Source organism: Nestor notabilis, unplaced genomic scaffold (genome assembly GCF_000696875.1).
Source record: "Nestor notabilis isolate BGI_N333 unplaced genomic scaffold, ASM69687v1 scaffold3473, whole genome shotgun sequence".
NCBI lineage: Eukaryota > Metazoa > Chordata > Aves > Psittaciformes > Psittacidae > Nestor > Nestor notabilis.
Genome location: NW_009920408.1, coordinates 59176 through 82346, shown reverse-complemented (window position 1 = coordinate 82346; position 23171 = coordinate 59176). Strand labels below are relative to the sequence as shown.

The following is a 23171-nucleotide window of genomic DNA, read 5'->3' as shown; positions in this document are numbered from 1 at the left end:
CGTACTCGTCTTACTTGTTGCTTGTACTCTCTCTTCCTTCGGTTAGTTTTAATTTGTTTTCTGCTGCTTACTGTATCGGGGTAGTGGAGGAATGGAGAGGGCAGGGCAGCTCTAGTTTCTCTGTTGTCTTTTTGCCTTGTATGGGGAAGCCGTCGAAACGGGGTGTTTCTGCGAATCTGTGCTCTCTCCGGCCCGCTGTCCGCCTCCTGAGCGGCTCCCTAGCCTGGCCGGGGGCGCTGCTCCCTCGGAAACCGGCCCGCCGTGCAGGGTCAGGCTTGCGACGGTGCTTTTAAAGTTTAAATGCACACTCTACTACTGCCTATGCTGTGTGTGGGCTTCCGGCTCTGGGACTTGCCGGGCTGGGGAAGAGGACCGGGATCGCTTGGTGTCTGCCTGCTGAAAGTGCTTCTTACATCCCTGGGTAACACCTAGCCCAAGTGTCTTCCGACTTCAGTGGTGCCATTCATTTTGGCTGTTGTTGGCATTGAGGTTTTTATACTAGTGTGACTGCGGCTTTTCTTCTGTGGATGCAGTTTTCCATGATACAGTGCCTACTGTTGATGTAGTTTTTCTGGAATCCTTTTCTGTCTTTGGATATAAGCTGTTTCTCAGCAACCAAGCATCTCCTGGCTCATAGTGTCGTACATGTATGTAGAGGTTTATGTCAAATAGCTTCATTGTGTAAACGAATGATCCAATGTCTCGTAATTGAAAATTTATTACTTCAGTGGTCAGTTCTGTATTTTTGTCGTCTTAAGCTGCTTCACAGCGCTGCAGAGTCTACAGCCTTGAAAACTCATTCAGGAGTCTACAGTGACTGAAAGTGTAGTACTTGTGGGACAAACATGTGGAGCTGTAGACAGTCGGGTGCTTGTTTGTTGTTTTGCATGTGAGCTCAAAGTGTTCTGTCAGGCTGTCGGCATGGGCAGGTGAAGTCATGTGAACTGCTTGCTCTTTTGTACGGTTCTGGTTGTTACAACAGTCTCATTAGGTAATGCTTTAGATAATTAAATGCAACTGAGGGTGTGGCCAGGCAAACACTGTAAACTGTTGAAGGCTTCAGTTTCTATGAGTGACGCTACCTTAAACAAAGGTATGCTGCATCCACTGAATAGAGCAACTTAATTTATGTAGTAATGACACATTTCTACAAGGGGCCAGGGTACTGTGGAAACTCATATTGCTGACTGGTGTAGATCTTCTGGTAGACTGCCTAGTCTAGGTGTGGTGGTAACTGAAAGAACGCGATTCTAAAGCTATAAAATGTTTTATTTGCATGGATTTGTTTTACTAAGCTTACCAAGCTTTGATGCATAGCTTAAGTTTGCCTCAGTAACACTGGGAAGACTTTACAGGTGTAACAGTCCCTGTATGGATGATGTCTTTCATGTCATGAAATAACTTTATCAGTAATTTGTGCCACCTAGTAAAAGCATCGTTTAAATGTAGCAATTCTAAGGTTTGGATTCTTCTACATCTACCCTGAAGGTTTTGTTGTCTTGGGTACAATGAACTTTATGCATCTTCTCGCACCTCTTTACCAGCCAGACTGCTGATTTCTGCTAAGAAAGTTATGTTGTATCAGACACACCCATGGATAAAGTCACTAATGCGATCAGTCTCATTGACTTCAGTGTGCCCAGATGAGATTGTAGCCCTATTAATGTCTTTAAAGCTAGGCACGTGTTTGAAGTCAGGCATGTTAGTTCACATAGCATAAATCTATTTTATGTTATTGTATCTGTGGCAGTTAGGTGAAGCTACACAGCATAAGGTGAGCAAGTATGATGTTCTACTGTTGCTCCTCTTCCCCGACTTTGGCAGTTCTGCCATTGCCCATGCAGCAACTTGATTCCGTTTTATAAACTGATAGAAAACTGAGCCAACAATGAAGGAAAAGGTGAATAATTTTCTGCTGCGTTAGTGAGTTGAACTGGTTTGTGGTACAATCAGATGAGCACTCACAAAGGAGTGCCAAGATTGCTAGGGAAGGTGTTCCTTCATCAGTGTAGACTTGCTGTATCTGCTCAACTCTGCCTTAGAAATGAACATCAGGTGTGTGACTTTTTGTCATACAGCAGCACTGTTTGAACTGTGCTGCTGATGTACTTAAACTAATATAGTTCATGCTATTCAAACCAATATAAGTTGTGGTAATATGAGACAGGTAGAGTGGCATAATAATGATAATAGAAGAGTTTTGGTAGCGGAGTGCAGAGAGAAAACTTTCCTACTACAGTTAATATATTAGGCATGTGGCTGCATCAGAATGTCTGAGTGTAAAATTTATCCATAGGTGTAAGTGCTTGGAAGATACATGTGTATCATTGTGCTAATGATATAATAGCCTTTAATGGACTACTCGATTGAGAATAAAATTACTTGTACGCGTAAGTCTGAAACCTTTGCCAATATACTGGAGAAAGAAGAGAGCAAATAAATTAACTAATCAATTATACTGGGTCAATTGAAACTTCCTGAAAGCTAACAGAAATTCTCTATGTGTTTTAGCTTCAAAAGAACACTCCTCACTGGTTGCAGAATTTCACACCAAGTCTGATCCATGACAAAAGAGCCATGCTAAAAGAACATGTTTAAAGAACAGTTACATTTTTCTCCAATATTTTCCAGTCATGTTAACATGATGTGTCATGTTTGCTAATAGCAAAATGCGTCATGTGGAATTGTCTGAAACAGGAAAGTTTGGATTCAGGGTTTGGGTGCTTTCTTGTGGGATGCTTTTAATGGGATGGAATTATTTAAACCTGAGAAAATATGTTAATGCTGGTTTTAGCTAGTTTGAGAAAAAGTCTTCTCAGCAGAGTCCTCGTATCAGTCTTTATAATGCCAGGTCAGAGACAGAGCTGGTGGTCACTGTTCAGCTTGTCATGAGGTTTGGTTTGGTTTTCTTTTTGATGTCTCATGTTGTTACTGAGACATTTTTCAGACACTGCTTCTGAATGCGTTTTCAAAGCAAAGGCATCAAACTTGAGGAAGTGGCATTTGAAACACATTCCCTGAAGTTTTCATGCACTTTATTCTGTTTTGAAAGAAAATAGTGGCCAGTCTGCAGTTGACAGCTGCAAATGAAGTTGCTGCTGTGGTCATAGGTCCTTGGCATTGTTGAGCATTTGAAAGTTTTTGTCTTAGACTCTCAAAATTGGCAAGTCTGGTTCTTGTACTTGGCTGGGAGGTTTGCCCGTAACTTCTAAGAATCAGAGAATCATAAAATTGCTCACAGTGGAGTGTTCCTTGTGAGATGAGAATTTGAGCATATTCTGCTGAATGGATTTATAATGGACTGCAAGAATTGAAATCTTCTGATGTGTGATTTCTAGTAACTGGAAGTGGAAGTAGTGAACTTTTGTTTTGAAGGCCAAGGAAACAAATGCAGGGGTGTTTTGTTTGTTCCTGAGACTAAGGTGTGTTGCCTATTTTCTGTCATAAATGCAAAGATCTTTGAAGTCAAAAGAAAATACAGAACTTCTGAATGGATAGCAAACCCTCGTATGCATCTGCTAAATAAATGGGTGCATTCTCTGTGCCTTTGTACTCTCTTCACGAACAATGAATCAAGTTACACTAGCTGTCACAACATTCATTTCAATAGATTTCCTCAAAGTACCTTCTAGCGTGTGATGCAGCAGAGCAAGACATTCAGTGCCTTTTACTTTCAATAAAACCACTAATCCACTTTTTAGTGGCATTTTTTTCATCACTTCTACATCACTTGTGATGAAGGAGAGACAGTTTTGCAAGTTGCCATGACTTCTCATAGCAGAAAGGCATTGTAAATGTCCTTTCTGAGCATACAGTTGGAGAGAATCAGATTCAGAAATGTTTCATTTATAGAAAAAATTTCACTATAGTGTAGATCCAAATTTAGTAGCTGACTGATGCCAGGGATTTCATCTTAGAGCTTATGAAACGTTCATATTTCTTGACTATATTTTCTGACATTTGATGGATGTATGACTGTGGATGTCATTTATCTTTCTGGTTAACAGTTAGATGTAGTGACATGTGCTTTGAAATTCTTTCCCGCTTTTCTGTCTGCAAGTGTGTGGTATATCATGATTGCTCTCTTATTTTTTTCGCATTTTTTTTCTTTTTTTTTTTCTACCTTAATATCCCTAAAAACTTTTTTACTTTTTTCTAGCTTAAGACATATCAAAGTTTATCAATACATTTATTTTACTTTTGAGGCTTTTTTGTTGTAATTATTATTTTCCAAAGTCATAATGATTGAAATGTGAGGAGTTCTGGTTTATTTACTGTTTGCATTACAAGACAAAATACTGAATATTATCTAAAACTTCACTCATTCAGAGCAGCTAACATTCACAAGCTCCTTGGGCATTGTTGGTATTTGTTACTTCTAGCTTTTTCTTGCATCAGCTTTACATGATTGTGTCCATTGTAGTTGCATGTGGACTTGCTCTTGGGATGCAGTGCAGTCTGAACCAGTAGAATATTTCTAAGGCAAGTACTTATAGCAGGCAGTCAGATTAAATACCAGCAAAACTACCTGTAAAGGCACTCTGAGTAGTTTGATCTCACTGACTCTTTAGCTCTGCACCCCTTAAAAATCATAAGAAGAAAAATCCCCAACTTTGTAGCAGAAATAATTTTGGAGGAACAAAGCTGAGATTATAGACTCAAGATAATATGGTGGAGAAGTGTGAAGATGAAGTTTGGGTCCATGAAGTGTTATGCAGTTGGAGTTGTACTTGGATTTTGAACATTAACTTCCTTTCAGAACTTTTGTCCCTCAAATACATTTAATTTGGAGGCTTGTTATATAAATGAGTATTGAAAGAAGGTGGGGGGAGGACCTGCCTGATTCTGCAGAGTCGGCTATAGATGCTGGAGATGGCGCACTTGTTTTGACAAATGTGTCATGATTTGTTTGTTCCACTGGAACTTGTCCTCAGTCCTGAGGAAGGTCAGTAAATTACCTGCATCTTGCTTGGAGAGGCAAAGTTTTCTCAAAATATCTTCAGGCCAAAAAACCCACAAAAAGAGATATTAATTTTGTATAAAAAAAAAATCTTAAAAGCCCAAAATGTGTCTCTGTGTGTGTGTGTGTGTGTGTATATATATATATAAATCTTAGAACAATACATTATGAGTATTTTTAGCTCATTTAAATGGGATAATGCAATCTGGTAAAAGCTTGGATTCCACAAAAATGAGTAGATAAAGGTATTTGTATTCCACACTCAAGCATATCATCATAAACTGAATTCTGTGGTATTTGAGGAGACATAGAAAGTGTTTCTGGCATCTTTAAATCGAAATTTCATCACTTTCAGTGGGGTGGCTCAGAAAAATAGTTTGCTTGATCCAGTCTGATTGTTCACCTGTGTATGTCTGTTACTGCCAATAACGCAGAACTGTAGCAGCACAGACAGGCACTCCAGAGGGTCTTTAGGGATTCAGAAGTCAACTTTCAATTATGTGTATATGAAAACTTAAAATATTTTTATAAACAGGGAAAAAAACATCCCTAAAACCTTTTATATGTCTCTGTGTCTATTTCCCCATGGACAAGTTGTCTGCGCAGTACAAGGCATAGGTGCAGTGGGACACACTGGAGCAGGGTGTGTAGGCTCTGGCTTCTGTGGTGTCTTTGAGCTCCAGTGGTATCTCCGCTGGTAAGAAGAAGCTGATGGGAATGGTTCTTGTTTTCTCCAGTCGCACTCATTCTCCTTGAGGGAAAGGCAGTAGCAGCCTCAAACATTTGCTTTTGGGGAACACTGTAGATGTTCTGTATACACTAGCTATAGTATATATAGAACATATATACTGGTATATACTAGCTATATAGATGTTCTATATATACTAGCTACTACTCCACAGTAGCTAGTATAGGACTGGGACGGATCTGGCTGTTCCCCAATGTTTCCATCCTTCTCATTCTGCTTGCAAGGAGATCGTAGCTTATGGTATGACATAGCTAAAACTAGTAAAGCAAAAAAACCCAAAAAAGCTACTTCTAGTCTTTACCAGACTAGAATAATAATAATAATAACAGTCCACATAATCCCATTGACGTTCTGCCTGAATAAGGCAAGAGAGACCAAGGCATAAAGAAAGGAAAAGATGGCTTCTTTTATTGGCACTGCTTCCTTAGTGTAGTTCAAACTGTGAAGCGGTGGCCCCTGCACCGTATACCCAGTTTGTAGCAAAACCCACTACTTTGGGGATTAAACATTTAAGGATACCACATAGAAGTAAGTAGTTTGTTGCTTTCTCTACTTTTCACAAAGCTTCATGTGTTCTTTTGTGGTATCCCTTTCATTTGGTATCCCTTCTGTTTTTATAAGAAATGAAGTCTTGAGGAATACTGTTCCCTATGCATACTGGGTTTTTTTTGCATAACTACTAAATGTCAATGAAAACATTGGGTGATCTCTTGCTCACATTCTCTGCCTTCTTTGTGTCTGTATGATTCAGCTTCCTCCTGTTGCCTTGCTTCAGTGCTGTGCCATGATTTCTGAGTTTCCTCTTTCCTTTTCTTACAGAGGCTGTGCAACTAAGAAAAAAATCACTCTGAGGATACTTGGAAAAACTACAATTGGACCAATATATCAGTTTCTTTTCTTCCTTTTTGCTGCTTTCTATGCCAGTTCTTCAAAAGTTCATTCCATTTCTCTCCTTCCTGTCTTTCTCCATTCTTTTCTATTTTTATATCCTGCTTCTCTCACCACTTTTCTTTCTCTTCTTAGCAGCCATGTTTTTCATGTCTTCACATTTTTGTGTACCTTTGCTAAGCTTATTCTACTTTCCTGTCTCCGTGTCCTCTTAACTAAGTTGACTAGTTATTTTATCTGTGGTACCTTCAACACCATCCTTGGTATCCTTATTAGTAAACGTAGTACTAGTTTCTCATCTTACTTTTTTCTTTGGCAGTGATTTTCTCTTTATTTCCATTTCCTCCTCTCTGGTGTCTTACGTGCTTACTGATCTGTCAGGTCTCTTCCATGTCTTCACATAGGAATGACGTTTGTAGAAAAGAATGCTGTCATGTCCTGTGTCTAGTACCTGACTAAGTTCTCCTGTCTATACCAGTAATTCTGATTATAAGAATAAATTTCAAGCAATTACATGAAGAGTAATACTAAATCCCTTAAGAAATGGTTGCTTTTCGGGAAGTTCTCTTATGCTAAATTTACGTATTGAGTAGGTTTTGTTATGTTTGTGTTTGGGCAAGAAACATAATGGTATCTTATGAGATTTTCAGTGGCTTTCAAAATAGGTTCTTTATAAAAAAATTCCCCATTTTTATTAATACTTGTTTTTCTACATTTCATTTATGGTTTACAGCATGAATAACGTGAGGCACAAGTTGTGCATGAATGAGCTCTGCAGCACCTGTCCTAGAAGCAGAATCTTATAACCACTTGGCTCGCTGCCCTGAACTAGATACTTAGAAGGCAAAACACCCCCTACTTCTTTCTACTTCTGTGTTATTGTGGATGTCACTCTGTGTGTATGTGTATTTTACTGTACCTATATATTTAAGCTCACTTACCTTTTCCACAGTCTTTTGAACATTTATTTGGATTCTTTAAAGAAAGTCACAACTAAAGGTCCTTTGAAGACCTGTGCTGTTGTTATTGATAGTCTTGGGGCATAGCAAAAGCTTTGTGGAGTAAACTACTGACTTAAATACAAGCTGTATAACTGAATGTGAGGACCAGGCTTCACTGCTGGTCACTGTGAGTGTCCTTGAAACCATATATGATAAAAATCTGTATCACAAAATATACAGGCAATGATCTGTTTCAGTAAGTAGTACACAGTGTTAATTTTGTGAGATGTTTGATCACTTTTTATCAGAAGAATGACCTGCATATTTGAATGCCCTTTTTATGTGGCACACTATATAGGGAAGTGAAAGCTAAAGAAAGCTTCAGAAATGAAGTGTAGAGAGAGGAAAATGCGCCTTTATGGCTCTTTCAGAAGTCTAGAACTTCCTGTATGAAATAATGGTCACCTAATTTTTTCTTTTCCCTAGCAGAAACCTCAGTCTGTTGTGAAGACAGCTCAGTAAGGACATGCCACCAGACAGAAGGTCCTTGGTGAGAGGGTAGTGGCAGGACTTGCTAATCAGAGTTCTTGCTGGCTCTACGAACCCCTCTTAGATTTCTTATACTTACTATTTTTCTTATATAGCACTTCTTTCAAGTCTTTTTCAACTTTGCATATGACAGCCCATCCTTTGCAGTGAAACTAATGAGAAATAATGAGTTGCATAAATTACATGCCTTTTCTTTTTAAGATTACCTTTCTTGATTGTGTAGCTTTTATTTTTTCGCCTTCATAAAAGAATTCCTTTGGTGATAGTGGCTGCCTGGTTTGTTACTCAGAGTTCACACTCTTTTAGACTACCTTTGAAGTTCACAGAAAAACCATGGCAGCTCCATGTCTTGTCTTTTTTTCCTGGTTGTAGTGTCCTGCTGCGCAATTCTCTTCTGCCTCTTCCTTTAACAGATAGAGGTGACACATTCATCTGTTATTGGCAGAATTGGGTATTTTGTAGGTTCAATCCATGTAGTGCTGTCTCTGTTACTCCTTCATGTGCAGTATTTCAGAATGGTCATCTTCAGACTTACTGGAATACTTATTACTGTGATCTAAATTGTGTGACCTCTTTTTATCAAGTTCACTCTTCTTTGTAATATACAAGAAGAAGAGCAAAACCCTCTTTGTCCACAGAATTACATGGTTTCTGAAAAAGTGCAAGCTGTAAACACATTTGTGATTTCATGCTGATATTCTGATGTTCTTGATCTGAGTTTGAAATCATATGAGGTGAAAATTCATCATAGTGATCAAGGTTATGTTCTCTTTAGCATAAGATACATTTGTTCTTACCTTATACCCCTTTGATTCTTACATAACTATTTACTTATATTTTTTGTAGATAAATTGACATGATGTGGAGCAACAAGTCAAAAGAGGTGCCTCTGCAAAATCTGAGGCATAACCAAACAAAGGATTCTGCCAGAGGTAGGGATTTTCTCAGTTTTATTGCTTTGTTTTGGAAGATGATGTTGTTTGAAACTTTAGGGGGTTCTTACAGAAAGTATTCTCTTGCCTCAATTTGGAAGTGAAGACTGTGTGTTATATGGCTTCCTTTTTGCAGAGATAGCAGTTTCATATTCTGATCAGCAGTTATTTGCTGATCTGCATTAGGAATTGCCAGGCTATCATACGGTTGCCAAGATGGCACAGAGATGGATTTTATTTTTTTTTTTTTAGTACTGTAGAGGAGGAGCAGTGCAGGAACAGAAACTGAACTGTAGGCTCTTGAAAGAAGTGACGAGGCTGAGAGGCAGTAGCTTCTGACTCTTGCTCAGTTCCGAAGTGGTGAAGAGCTAAGGACACTTGAGTAGCAGTAGTACATCTCAACTAGGATGACTTGCAGTACTTCTGTCTCCCTGAACTGGAGAAATCCTGTTTGCTTTCTACTGTCATGTAATTACAGTACATCCCTGGGAGGAAGAAAGCTCTAGTCTGTAGAGCTGATTTGCATGTTAAGTCTGTGGTTCAAGATTAGTCTTACGATCTCCACTATGACAAAACTGGACTCCAGAAGCTACTTTGAAAGTAGAGGCAGATTATTATTTTTTTCTGTAAGAGGACATTATTGCTGATTGTTTTCTGTGATATGCTCAGTTTCTTTTAAAATTACATACTTTGTGAAACTGAGGTGTTCTACAGACATTAAGCACTGTCTTTCGATGTCAAAGTGAAGTTGTTTCTATGCTACTTCCTTACAGTAACGCAAAGGAAGAGGGTTATCTTACCTGAAATAAAATTGGCAGCTTTTCAACTATAAGGAAAATACTTATTTATTTAAAAAACCCACTCTGACCCTACTACTCTCGATGGTTCTGACACACATTAAGGTTTTGGATGTTGTGTTGTATAAACCATTACATTAGAAGAAAACCGTTAGAATCCAAAAGAAGAGGGGAACTGAAAATACTGCTGTATCCTATTGACCTAGTTTGTGCAAAGAGCAAGTGCTATTTGCTTAGAATAAAAGTCTGAAGTTGATTAGTGCCTCCTGCTTTTATTCTTTGCAAGCATTGCTACTACTTTGTTTGTTAGATGCACAGTTCAAAACTCACATGTTCAAAACTTGTTGTTGAGTGGAGTCTTTCAGTGATCATGTATTCATGCTTAATTTACTGAAGAAGAAAATGGAAGGGAAAAAAAGTAGTTAAACTATAGTGTAATGGAAAAATGCAAAATATTTGCATTGGGGTAGATAACCAGCTTTTATTTTGTCTTCTAAACAACTTCTATAACATGGTAGATTCGATTTCAAGTGTAATAATACAATCAACTTAACGTAGTGAACTCATTAACATTACATACTCATTTTACATTACATACTTTATTGCTGTGGTAGGATGAATTTTGACTGATAACAGCCTCTCATAGAGGAGACTGACAGGCTGGAATTGAGTCATTAGAAGAATCTGATTAGTGAGCCCATGAAAATTCTTTTGAAGCAACATTTTATTTCATTGTTTTCCATGTATTAATGTATTTCTTCCCTCCCCCTCCTGCCCCCTGCTCTGTAAGATCTAACTGCAGCATGGACTACTTTTTCTCAGACTAAGGCTGCTGTAAGTACTTGTTCTTACTCCTTTTCAAATCGGTTAATGGCTACAAAACTTTTAACTAAGGTATTGTTTTGTTCAGTGATTGTTAAACAGTTTAAAATAAGGCAAGCAGTTGGAGTACATGCATGTTGGCCATTGTTGTATCTTGGAAACAGTTTTTCATGTGCAGCAGAAGAAATGTTTGCCACAGCAAGCTCAATCTTGAGTGTAGGTAACACATGCTGAGTCTTGAGTTTAGTATTATCTTTCTATTTAGAAAGTGGTGACTTATGAAAACTTGGAAAAAATAGCTCTCTCCTGCTTACTGGTCAGAAACTGGGACAACATCAGTGTATTTCATTTCCCATCTTTGAGCACTGGAATTGGTGTCTTTCTACAAGAACTTGACTAGTTTCTGAAGCCTGGTTTCAGTGAAGCCAAATAGCTTGTTTTGTCATGGAATTCAGCTCTTTCACATAGCCTTGTCCCTCTCTCTTTTTTAATAGCTTAGCATCAGTGTGGGGGTTTATGTGTGGAATCTTGTATCATGCTCGATTTTGAAAAGAATATTACAGAATTTTTTCCAAGTGAGGTTAATATTTCACTCAGGCCAAGCATTAAGACTCTGCATGGCATGTTATTATTAAATTTTAATTTTAATTTTTTCACAACAGCCTACTTATGGAAACAGAAATATGCAGCAAGACCTAATTTAGATAATCCTTTTAAACAAAACTTAATAATCTGATGTAGTTTCTGGCCATAAGGCTGTGCAGTTTTGCAGTATCAGCCTTGTGAAATTGCTTTTGCCTGTGGCTTTATTCTTTATGAAAATGAGGAAAAATTTGTCACATTATAGGAATAAAACCCTGTAGCCTAAAAACTGAAAACACTATTCTAATTTGCATTATCTTCAAATTCTAGCTACGTCATATAGAGAACAAATTGGAAATAGCTCCCACCAGCACGGCTGTATTTGATTCTGTCATGGATGCCAAGAAGCCCTCTGCTAGTGCTAGCAGGAAAATAAGCAGAAAAGGTATGTGTTATTGAGAACATAGTGTGTAAGGCAGGGTAAAGCCACTGTGATCTGGGAAAAGTGGATTTCTCCTCCCTGCCCTCACATAGTCTCCTGCTAATTATCTTTATTCATGAAACTAATTGCCCAAGAGAAACTAATGTTTTCTTCCCTTAGCTTAGGAAGGAAAGTGTGCTATCACAGTCACTTGGTTACAGGGAGGGACAGGACTTTCTCATGTTGTGAGTGAGCAGTGTTTATCCCGTTCTCATACCATAGTTCTGGGGGGTGTTGGGTAACAATTGTTTACACTGGACTAGCTGTTTCTATTTTTTAGTGTTTGTTAACTGTTACACCCTGATAGAATGATAAATCTGATGCTCCCTTTATTTCCTTTAAGGAAAACATTTGCTTCTAAGAAATAAGCCCTAGTTTTAAATACTATTTAGAGCGTTCTGGTAGTGTGCTGCTGGAGAAGGACAGACAGGTCGACCTCTAGTGGCAATACAGCTTTCACAAATTTAATTACTTTTAATTGATGTTTAAACATTATTATCTATCTTTAAATGTGATCATTGTTTCAAGTACGTACCACCTTGCTCCTAGTTGCTGAAATCAGCTTGTTGAAAAAGAGAAGTAGTACTTTAAATGCTATTTTGGAGTGCTGCTCAAACCTAAGAAAAACTGTGGTCTTAATTGCTCCCCCAAGAGTTTTCTCGTTGTGGAGAGATAGGTACATAAAGAATTCTTTGGTTTCTGCTTCAGCTTCCCGGTCCTCCAGCCAAAATAAATCAAGCAAGGAGAAATCCTCACGCAGCCCTCTTCGAGCGACCACTCTTGAAAGCAACGTGAAAAAAAGCAATCATGTAGAATTTCGTGAACCACTAGCTTCATACAGGTTAGTGCTGAGAAAGTTGACTATTAAAGAAAAATATGCTAAGATCAGAATTAAGCTAATAGTGACGTTTTTGACAGCTGCTCAAAAAATGATTTGCTTCCTCTCCTCACCCACCCACATGACCAGCATGTGGTGTTGGACAAAAGTGTCTTCCTTTAAAAAAAAAAAATACAAATTTATTTATCATTCAGTGAATATGAGTTTAAAACCAGATGTCTTGATATAGAGCCAGATCATCAAATTAATGTGGCTGTGGCCTCAGTGGCCTGATAAGTTTGATAGGTTTTTTGTTTCAGTTATAAGGACCAAAAAGAGTATTTCCTCCTGTTTATCCAACTTTGTTTCATTAGTTCTTCATCACATATTCCCAAATAAGACAGTGTAGAGCAAGAACATCTAGTACTAAATTTGCATTCAGTTCATGTGTGTGAGAAATCCAAAGAAGAATAGCTGTATCAAGGAGAAAAAGTGGCATGGAATATTGGAGGCCATAGAGCATGGTGGGGTATGAGGAATGAAGGAAAATATGGAAAGCCTATTTTTCTTAGTCTTTGTTAAGGGCCGTAATGAACAGAAGATGCCACAAAAACTTAGAACCTGCAGCAGAAATAAACTATCTATAACTTGCTGTAATATCAGAGCCTAAAAGACTTCTACCATAACTTCTTTAATTCTTTGTGTTTTTTAAGCAGTGTGTGTTCTTTGCACAGGCATCCCTGATGATTAGCTTTGCTGGGTTGGTAATAGTCTTCTTATTGGATTCTACCACATAGTTTGCATATTTTTCTAAATGTTCTCCCAGTGAATTGGGGGTTGCTCTTGACTGATTAGAGTGGAGTTGGGACAGTGGTATTTTTTGAAATTCCACTAGATCTCCATTAATAATCGTTATCCTAAGATCTGAGTTTTAGTCTCCTTTTCTACTTGTCAGTTGTGAGGCTTTTCTCCTTGTTTGATGCATGGGAGGCTGATGTGAATCAGTTGTGTGATCTTGGGTCAGTTTTGTTGTCTTCCCTATCTGGAATAGCTTACATCAGTTATTTGCTTCTAAACTATGTGGTAAATTTAACGGACTCTAGGGAAAAGAAGAAAATGAGAACAGCTAGACTCCTGCTGTTACATCCAGGTGGAAAGAATGGCTTTCTTACAGTAAAAAGAACTGTGTGGCATTGGGGAGGTTAATTTGGGAAGTAACGTCAGAGCTGCTAGGTTAGCATATTAGTCCTGCTCTCAGAGCAGCCTGTGGTCAATGCTTAAAGTGTGCGTAGGAAAACAAAAGCCAGAATAACGGGTAAAACAATCTGCTTGTGTGTATATTTATATACACTTTAGGTGAAATTTTGTGCATTTAAACCACTCAATTTTTATGTGGATTGGACAGCAGTGTGCTACTGGGGAAATATAGGTAGACAATTTCACAAATACAGTGTTATGACTTGACTTGAGGTCTGTTCTTTAAACATACTTGCTGAAGAAGCAAACCAGGTAGCGCAAGTGCCAGATTTTAACATCTTCAGCCTCTCACTGGTGAAAACATTAAATACAAAATGCTAAGAGATCCTTAGTTTGTTGAATTTTTAAGCTCCCAGTAGGCTTTAAATTTGTTGCAATACATCCAGTTCAGTCTGAAGTTCTTGTCAGAGGCTTGCCTTTTTAATGCTCAAATATAGGACAGGGTTTTCTTGTGCAATTTATTTGTTTTCTCAGCTAATGGCTGTGCTGTGAAGAAGCTGGGCATTGCTTTGTTTTAGAAAAGTGTAAAACAAGTTTTACGCTTGTTTTTTATTTTAAGTTGTTTTTAAACTGAAGGGTGACATTACTGTTTGCTGATCTTCTACATACCCTAAATTCAGCTCTTCAACTTTATATATAGTCATGTTCAGGCAGAAAGTGCAGAAAATGAAATTTTTAACAGGAAACCTCTTTCAGTTTTATTACACTTGTGCTATTAGATGTGTGGTGATGAAACTTTAAAAGAGCTTACCTTTAAAGTGGAGATGAGGTATGGGAAGTCATTCTTACAGTTAATGAATATGCTGATTGCTGGCTTGGAAGGTCATACAGTGTATTTCTGATGGTGACTTCTTTTTTTCCTTCTGTTACACCAGGGATACATATAGTTCTCTGTCTTATCATGGTTCCAGCCAACTTGAGGCCAAGCAATTGCTCTCTAGTTTGGACTTCAGCGAAGCAGAAGGGAAGATGGAAATAATAGGCCGTATGATACATGATCGAGATGAGCGGGATCTACGCAGCAGAGATTTTGAAAGCCCATGTTCTTCTGCTGCAGATGAGACTGTTGTTAGGTATTTGAATGACCGACCCGCAATTGATGCCTTGCAGAATAATGAGGCATTTCTTAAGGTTGCAACACCTCCAAGACTGGATGAGGAAAAAAATAGTGGCTCTGGAGGAGATGAGAGTACCACTAAAACTCCTGAGAGTAACACATCCCAGGACAGTGAACTGAAAGTGTCTTCCTCTTCTGCCACCAGTACTTCTAATGTTCATAGGCTGGAGATTTTGAAACAGCGACAGCATGATGCTAAGTTGGAGAAGCTGAAGGAGCGGATTCGGAAGCAGTGGGAGCATTCTGAAGAGTTGGGTAGCAGATGGCAACACTCAGGCTATGTTGAGCAACCTGTCGTGATCACGAACACGGGGAATGCAGTAACTCCCAAAGTCAGGAAAGTGGCAACTGCACCTGCTGCTCCATCATACAAAGGTATGGACGTGCAGAATCCCTCCCTCTTGATTATACATGGTGAAGGAGCGGAGTTCAGTTCATTGAGCAACATGTCAAAGCATGGATGTGGCTCATAACTGTGTTTGGTAGTACAGGAGTGGAATAGCATGGTTTGATCAAAGATACGGACAAGAAAGAAAAAAAATTATTGCCTATTTAAAGAAGTGTGGATTCTTTTGAAATTCTTCCTGTCTCATTACAAATTACTATATAAAAAAAGCACACCCTATTAGCATTTCATTTTATTTCAGTATGTTTTTTATGGTCCCAGAGCTTATTGATTGAGAAAGCCTTTCACATTTTTAATAATCTTTTTTTCACCCAGTTTACTGTTTTTCAACTGTGAGCAACTGACAAACTGGTATATTGCTGTCTTCTAATTTGGGATTAGAAATTCAAGTACTTCCTTTCTTACTTGGCAGCTTCCCACCCCTTCCACCCTGAAAAAGCTTTATTTACATTTTTTTGCAGTTATTTTAAACTCTTAAATTGTTTACTTTCAGTTTTTTTGAAACAAAAATTCGCACTCCAGATGGGAAGATCTGGCATGAGGAAGAATTTCACATTAGTCAGGAGTTGTATAGAGATATAGCACTACAGTTAACAGGTGAGACAAACTGACTTGATTAAACCACACAACCTGTTCTTAAGAGGCAGAGAAGTATATTTTGAACAAGTCTACAAAGTTCTGGAAACAAAAAATCGAAGCAGTGACTGTTAAATATATTTTATTCTTTACACGGGAGGAATAACTCACTGAACGCTTGAATGAATAAAAAAATCCATCTTCCCATTCTCTCATTAAAATACTTTTAATAGGAAACCAATACTGAAAAGAGTCAAAAGATGGCTTTTCTTTGAAACAGACAAAAAACCCAACCCATAAACAACTCTTTGTTAGAACAATTTTTATTTAATTTTTATATGTGTCTGCATGAATGAATGCAATTTCCTGTTGAAAAGCACAAAGCCAATTCGCTTTTTGTTTTGATGAAACCTGTATTATCTCATGGGAACAGTTAGGGTTTTTTTGGGCATTTTTAACACTGTTATGTTGGAGCCTGCATTCTGTAGTCTTCAATATGTTGTTAACAAATTGTGGGTTCCGAAGCTGCTGTGGAAATTGTTAGTAGTTTAGTTGGAACATACAGGTAGCTAAAGGGGAGATGGGAGTTGTCTGCTGTGAAAAGTCTTTAGGAATACTCATTTAAAATAGATTAGGTAGCATGCAGTAAGGGTGGTGGTGAGATTATATGGCATTAACTTGATTTAATATCACTGAACTTGTAGAACTGTGTTATAACAAGTTTTGAAGTTGTTGGAGAAATTTGTGTCCTAGAGATTTGCACACATGCACTTTTTTAGAGGACTCTTCCCTGGATTCCTTGAGGAGGGGGAGAACAGGTAGATCAGAAGAAGATTTAAGAAATCTTATAAATCTTTATTTTATTTCCTCTACAACTTTCACCTTCAGTATTATAAGGCTTGGATAGGATATGGGAGGGGAGACTCTATAACTTTGCATTGAAAAAAGAACAGAATGTCTTAACTTTGGTATTTATTCCACACGGAGGCGTAGGAAGGAAGGTTGAATGCTAAAAGCTTAGAAAACTGTTACTCATTCCTCTTTGGTTAATGGTCTTTTGGAAAACATTAAATGTCATTGTTGCAAAATAGCAACACAGGAGAAAAGATCTTTTTCTAGGTGATGCGTTCATTTAGCAACAAAGTATTCTGATACCTAAAACTGTGAGCAAAGAGGATAAAAAAGATGTATCTGCTTAACAGTTACACTGCTAAAAGACCAAAACAGTAACACATGCTTTATGTTCTCAAATGTACTGCTCCAAGACCCAGTCTTTATTAATTTTTCATTTTGAAAAACTGTAGTACCATTGGCAGCTCATTTCTCTGGGTGATCAAGGGTAGGATGCCCAAGTGTGCGTTTTGATTTGCTAGGCTGATTACAGTGGAGTGCTGTAAGGTTGAATTGCTTTTGACAGACTGACTTGGGGGAGAGCGAGGAAATCAGGTGAATGAAAAGGAAAGGAATGGAATACAAAATCCTTCAAGAGGCTCTAGTTTTGCAGCTTAAAAATTTGCATATTAAAAATAAACTTTCTTATTGGTCAATACATTGAAAACCAGAGGAGTATGTGATGAGATTGTAAACTTGTAGGCATCTTCGTATGCTGATAGTATAGTGGCTGGTATAAAAATTATTAGATTTCAGTGCAGCTTGACAAGTACTGAGGAATTTTTCTGGAATCACTCATAAAAAAACTCTTATTCAGAAAGAAGAGCCACTTCTTTTCAGTAAAGTTGTTTTTCAAATACTCTATTCAGCATCAGCCTATGAAAGTAATGAAGCATGTGAAAATTTCCAAAGACTTTTAATCTATGCTAGCATTTAATTTTTTTGGGTTTTGTAGTTTTGACAAGCAAAATGTAAAATAATTAATGAGCTCTTCGTACAAATCCAGAGTTTTTAGATGTTTTGTTGAAGAGGTCCTATTAAAAAAAGACATTTGGATCATGTGTTCAGTGGGCTTCTGCCTACTGAAGGAAGGAGCAGTGTGTGTGTTCACCCGTGCTCCTGTCTTGATGCCAAGCAAAGAACAACTGTTGTGGAACATGTCTGCTTTCTGACCTGAAAAGATAATATTGAATAACTGATTCCAAATAATCAAATGCTGGTGCTGCACATAATGTATTCTCTAAATGATTTTTAGGTTGTCGCATTATCTATCCATGAGTTAATTCTGTATTAAAGGTACAGCCTTTAAAATACAACCTAGGGTTTTGGGAGTGTACAGTCAGTTGTATCAAAACTGTTCTGTGGTGCTAAAATAAACTATATAAGATTTCTAATATCTTTAGAGGCATTGTTCTTCACTGTAACAAGATTTTTACATGTAAGTGTAGACCATACAGAACATCTTTTTCTTTTGTTTAGCAGTTAGGCTAAAGGATATTGTATGGACCCCAAGCTTCCAGTAATTCTGTCTTGAAATATGTTCAGGGCTTGCAGTACTAGAACGAAACTGCTGTAGTGTGAATAGAGTGAGTAGGAGGCAGCCTTCAGTTTCCTGGTATCAGGAAGGAACTGTTTGTCACTAGAAGAGGTGAGAAGGCAAGCTAGACTTCTGTAAATGCAGTCTCTGAGGCCTCTGGTACTTGATGAATTGGTTATGTCTTCCCTGCACTTGTCAGCCTCAAAGACAACTGGAAAATTTGTAAGGGAAGGATATTAAAAGGGAGAAAGACTCTTAAAATTCCTTTCCTATATCCTTTAATATGACTGTTGTTCTCTCTCTTCACTTCCTATGGGCATCCATTAGAGAGTGGATTCAGCTGAAATTAGGGACTGTAAAAGTCAGTGTTAGCATCTAAATAAAGCTTCCTGTCTATCCATGGAGAGGTCATTTTAGGTTGTCTGATCACGATCTTTTACTTAAGGGGAATAGGAAAACAGTGATTCTAATGGCCGTGGAGTTCCTTATCTACAGATCACTTTGGGATTAAGAGCATCTTCAAGGCACGCAAACTAAAGTGCTTTAGGAAATCTTTGACCATGTCCAGTGTAGATTGCTGAGACCAGATATACAGCTTGCCTCTCCTTGAGCAATGCTTGCCTCTGCTTTGTACCTTAGGGAGCTGGGAAACCCACTCAGTGGGGTGGTGGTTGAGGCACATTTCTGGTTTCCTTTTTTTCTGTGCCTTAATGTAAGGACATGGTAAAACATGACTATATCTTTGGTAAGTGTTCCTGGCATCTCTAAAGGCTAAAACCTAACTGTTGTAAATGAGGGCTCAAGTGATACAGAATAGTTCTGCATCACTGGGTGAATTCTGTGACAAGTCTTGCAGAAAGCAGAGCACACGGGTATCCTGTCTTCCATGCTCCAGCATGGCGGCAATGAGTGAATGTCCCGTTGTGCGTTAATGTGGAAGCAGCAGCCTGTGTGTTTCAGAAGTGAAGGAACTATGTATTCTTGTGGAACATTAATTCTGAAAAATATAAAATGTGTAGTAGGAGAGAACGAGCAATTGTTCCTGTCAAACTGTCAACATTTCTTTTAAATTTTAAAATGAACTTTGTAAAGATGTATTATGGCATTGCTGTGGGTTTGCTGCATTCCAGTGGGTAGGTAAACAGCACTTGATGGACAATTTTCATGCTACAGGGATTTTAAAATGCTGGACTGGGAGTAGTTGATCTCAATATATAATCTGGGAGAGTCAGTGAGTTTTATTGTGTTTCTCCAAGTTCTATTTTTTCAAGGTAAATGTTGAAGCAAGCTTGTTATTCTATGTTCTTTTCTGCGGGATATCACTTAACAGCTTCTGTTTGTTTTTAGAGCATTCAACAGTGAAAGGAAAACCTAGTGAGAAAAACAAAGAGAAAAAAGCAACCAGACCAGTGCGGAAAGTACAAAAACTGACGCAGTTGTCAAGTCCAGAGTCCAAACAAGGTGACTAGCTCTACTGTAGAGGGAAGGCTGTCACGTGTCCTTCAGAGATGAGTTTTATCTCAAGAAATAAAGAGAAATTAAAGCATATTGTTTCCAAAGTCTTCTCAGATATGTGACAGTGCTGCTGTTGTGTGTTTGTAGACTATATGCTGCATTGGGGATGTGTGTGTTTTTGTTGTCGGTTGGTTGGTTGTTTGATTTGTTTTAATTTTCTGCCTTTCCACTCACTGTGCACACTTTATGGAAACTGCTGAAGAGTGTGTATTTCTTGGGGTGGGGTGGGGGAATGGGTATCCTTAGGTATCAGTCAGGCCAACACAGACAAAAAGTAGCAATAGCTCTGTTCGGATCCTTCTTCTGTTTTGCTTGTGTCGAAGCTGATTAGTGTCTGACCTACAACTCAGTGAGTAACACTGAGGAGAGGAATGGAGATTATATTGAAGTCGGTGCCAGTGGGACTTGCCAAGTTGCCCTCATCTGTAAAGAGGGATTGCAGCGAAAGGTGTTCGCTTGCATGATTGCTCGGTGGAGAAGCAGAGAACAGATGTCCCTCTGGCTTTTCTCTGGCTGTTGCTTTTCTATGTCGTTTGTCAAATTTTGCTGTTCTGCACCTTCAGTTCTGGCTTGAGCCATTACTGGATTTTTGAGTTAGTGAAACTTGTAAAAATCTGTTCCTTGATAAGACTTACAAATTTTTATATTTATAAAGGAATGTTTATTTCTTTATCCAGTTAAGATTTCCACCCCACACTGTTGTCTGACATTTCCACTGTGTATCAAGTAAAATTAAAGTATTAGGAGAAGATGATGTGAGATTACTATAAGGCACTCCTCTACAGTAGAAAATTGAGTTAACTGTATGTAGAATTCTGTCAGTGCTTCTTTGTTTTCCAGTAATGTTAATCTTTGATTGTGTGTAGCAAAAGAATTAGGAAGACTTCCAACATCTGCTTTGCGTTTGGTTTTGTTTTTCATACAAAGTAAGTAGTTATGACTGCAATCCCACTACAGAGCAATTTTTTTTTCTTTAAATACATGTGAGATTAGGTATCTCTTGCACCTCTAAAGGTTTTATATTTCTCCTTACATACAGTGACCCATAATTGGTAAACACTTTGTTAAAGAAAAAAAAATGCTTTAAAAATTATTACAAAGGGTTTTTTTGAGTGAATGCGCTTCTGCAAGCTGTAAATCATGAAGCTGCATGTGAATATTTTGTGATAATGAATACTAATACTTTAAGTGATAATATGGATTTGCTCCTTCCTATGCTGATCAGTTTGTACTTAAGGAACAATACTAAATTAACTTACGTATTTGTGACAGTTCCAAGTGATGGAGGAGCACAAAGATTGCTGCAGGCTTTAATGGCAATGATTATTCTCCATAATGGATTAAATGTGAGGAGAATGATGTCCTGAAATCCCTAGAAGATAACAAGCAGAACTAAGTGGCATATCCATGATGGTCTGTCCTCCTCCAGTCGTAGCAATAAGAAAATGCTTAACATAGCCAATGCTATAAATAGCTAGAGCTCATGTTCTGCCCTGTTAGCATGTTTTAGTGCAAACAGCTGACTTGAAATGGAAGATGAGACTTTACATTGCCTTTTTAAAAGCACACAGAAGTAATCAAGAACAGTGAGTTCTGCAAGAGAACCCCTTTGGCTGATACATCTGTTTCAAAGAGGCTTGTAGTGACATGTTTCAAGTGACAGATTTATAAAATACTTGGGTAATTTACAATGCAAGCAAAGAGCACTGTTAGTAAATGAAAGAATAATGGGCTATAGGCTTCTGACTGAGCAAGTTTCCTCTTTCTGGTTTGAAATAACAAAAGGAAAAGAAAGGGGGTGTGGGTGGGAATTGAGGACTGGGATTACTGAAACACTTCTTCTGCTGTCCTGGATTTCACCTGAAGTTGCTTTGGTACCATATCTTCAAATCCTGTTGGGCCCAGACAACAATCCCTTTTACTTTGACTGTGTTGTTTTCATGCTGCAGTGTCTGGGTTTGTTTAGGTAGTGCTGTCAGAGGTAGAACCTGAAACAGAATGGTTAAAAAGCAACTGCAAATTGTGTACTGAAGTTAGGTACTTTTCTAGCAATAAAATACTGCTAAATTGTCTGAAGTGGGTTATTAATAGTTTTTTGGGGTTTTTTATATTATGCTTTTCTCCAGAGCTCTTTAAGGTCATTATTAAAAAAAAAACCAAAACAATAATATTGGAAGTTAGTGGGATGAAAGGTGAGCTGTGTACTAGCATTTAATCTAACCAATATTAGGTAAAGAAGCCATCATACCCAATTTTTTATCATTTAATTATGTGTAGAATGATAAAATAATACTAATAACATTTTGATTGGGCTTCTGTCACTTGCAATGTACTCTGCTCTTGAATTCAGTATCAACTAACAGCATTTATCCTAAATATTTTCAGTCACGGTACAGAAATCCCAGCTAGGGGGCAGACCATTAGCATTGGCTTAGAACAACTGCTGCGTGCTATTTTTATTTTTTTTTTAACTTCTCCCAAGACACATACTGCAACAGTTATCTAAAATTTTCTGAAGTTTTTTTTTCCCCTTATAATAACAGCTAATGTTCTTTTAATATGAAGGTGAATTGTTCTTTATCTCCCACCTTTATTTTTGTTCTTTTTCTGTTCCTTTTATTTCTTGTTATTTTCCTCATTTGAGTGAAGATGAACAGCTACTTTTCAGACCTCCACAGATATTTCCTCTCTCCCCAGTAACATTTGCTTATATGTTTTAGACCCATGTAACCCTTTTTAAATCAAATTTTGTAGGGCATGAATGTGCTACAGTGGGTTATGGATTTTTACATTGTTATGCATAGACAAGAAGCACTGGTAGTTGTGTGAGCTGTTGAGTGTCTTTGTGGTACATTAATGTTACGACTGTTTTGTGTAACTGCAGCCATACCACTTATACAGAACTAAATGGTATAGAAATGATAAGTGGTTGCAATAAATTTTGTTTGATATGTTGGAAAATCCATCTGATGCCTGACTTTTATTTATTACTTACTGTGCAGGTGGAAACTATGTAATAAGTGCATCCTCCTGGCGGGAGGGACAAAAGCTAGTAAAAAAGATCCTGGGTCCAGCTCCCAGAATAGAACAGGACAGAAGAGCTGTATCTAGTGACAGAACAGGACGAGAGAGAGCTGCCAAGTCTGGTAAGTTGTGCTTTTATCACTGATTTTTTTTAATTATTTTTTTTTACTTTGTAATATAACACTGCATGTCTGCAGAATAAAACAGACTTCTGAGACAGAATGAAATCAGTTTCTTAATTGAATAACTCCTATTTTTAACCTGGGATTTGGGGGAGGGATTTTGCTCATGTCCATGGTTGAGATGCATAACCTCTCTTTCTGGATGGATT

General features: G+C 37.9%; 1 protein-coding gene across 1 annotated transcript in view; it reads left to right on the top strand.

Moving 5' to 3' along the window:
- Positions 1-8945: 8945 nt before the first annotated feature.
- Positions 8946-23171, top strand: part of CEP350 (centrosomal protein 350kDa) — a 62832-nt gene continuing 48606 nt past the window's right edge. The window contains 8 exon segments of the mRNA XM_010010652.1: positions 8946-9018; positions 10606-10649; positions 11550-11664; positions 12373-12541; positions 14650-15288; positions 15797-15886; positions 19632-19762; positions 22819-22962. Of these exon segments, the coding sequence (XP_010008954.1) occupies positions 8946-9018; positions 10606-10649; positions 11550-11664; positions 12373-12541; positions 14650-15288; positions 15797-15886; positions 19632-19762; positions 22819-22962 (1405 nt within the window).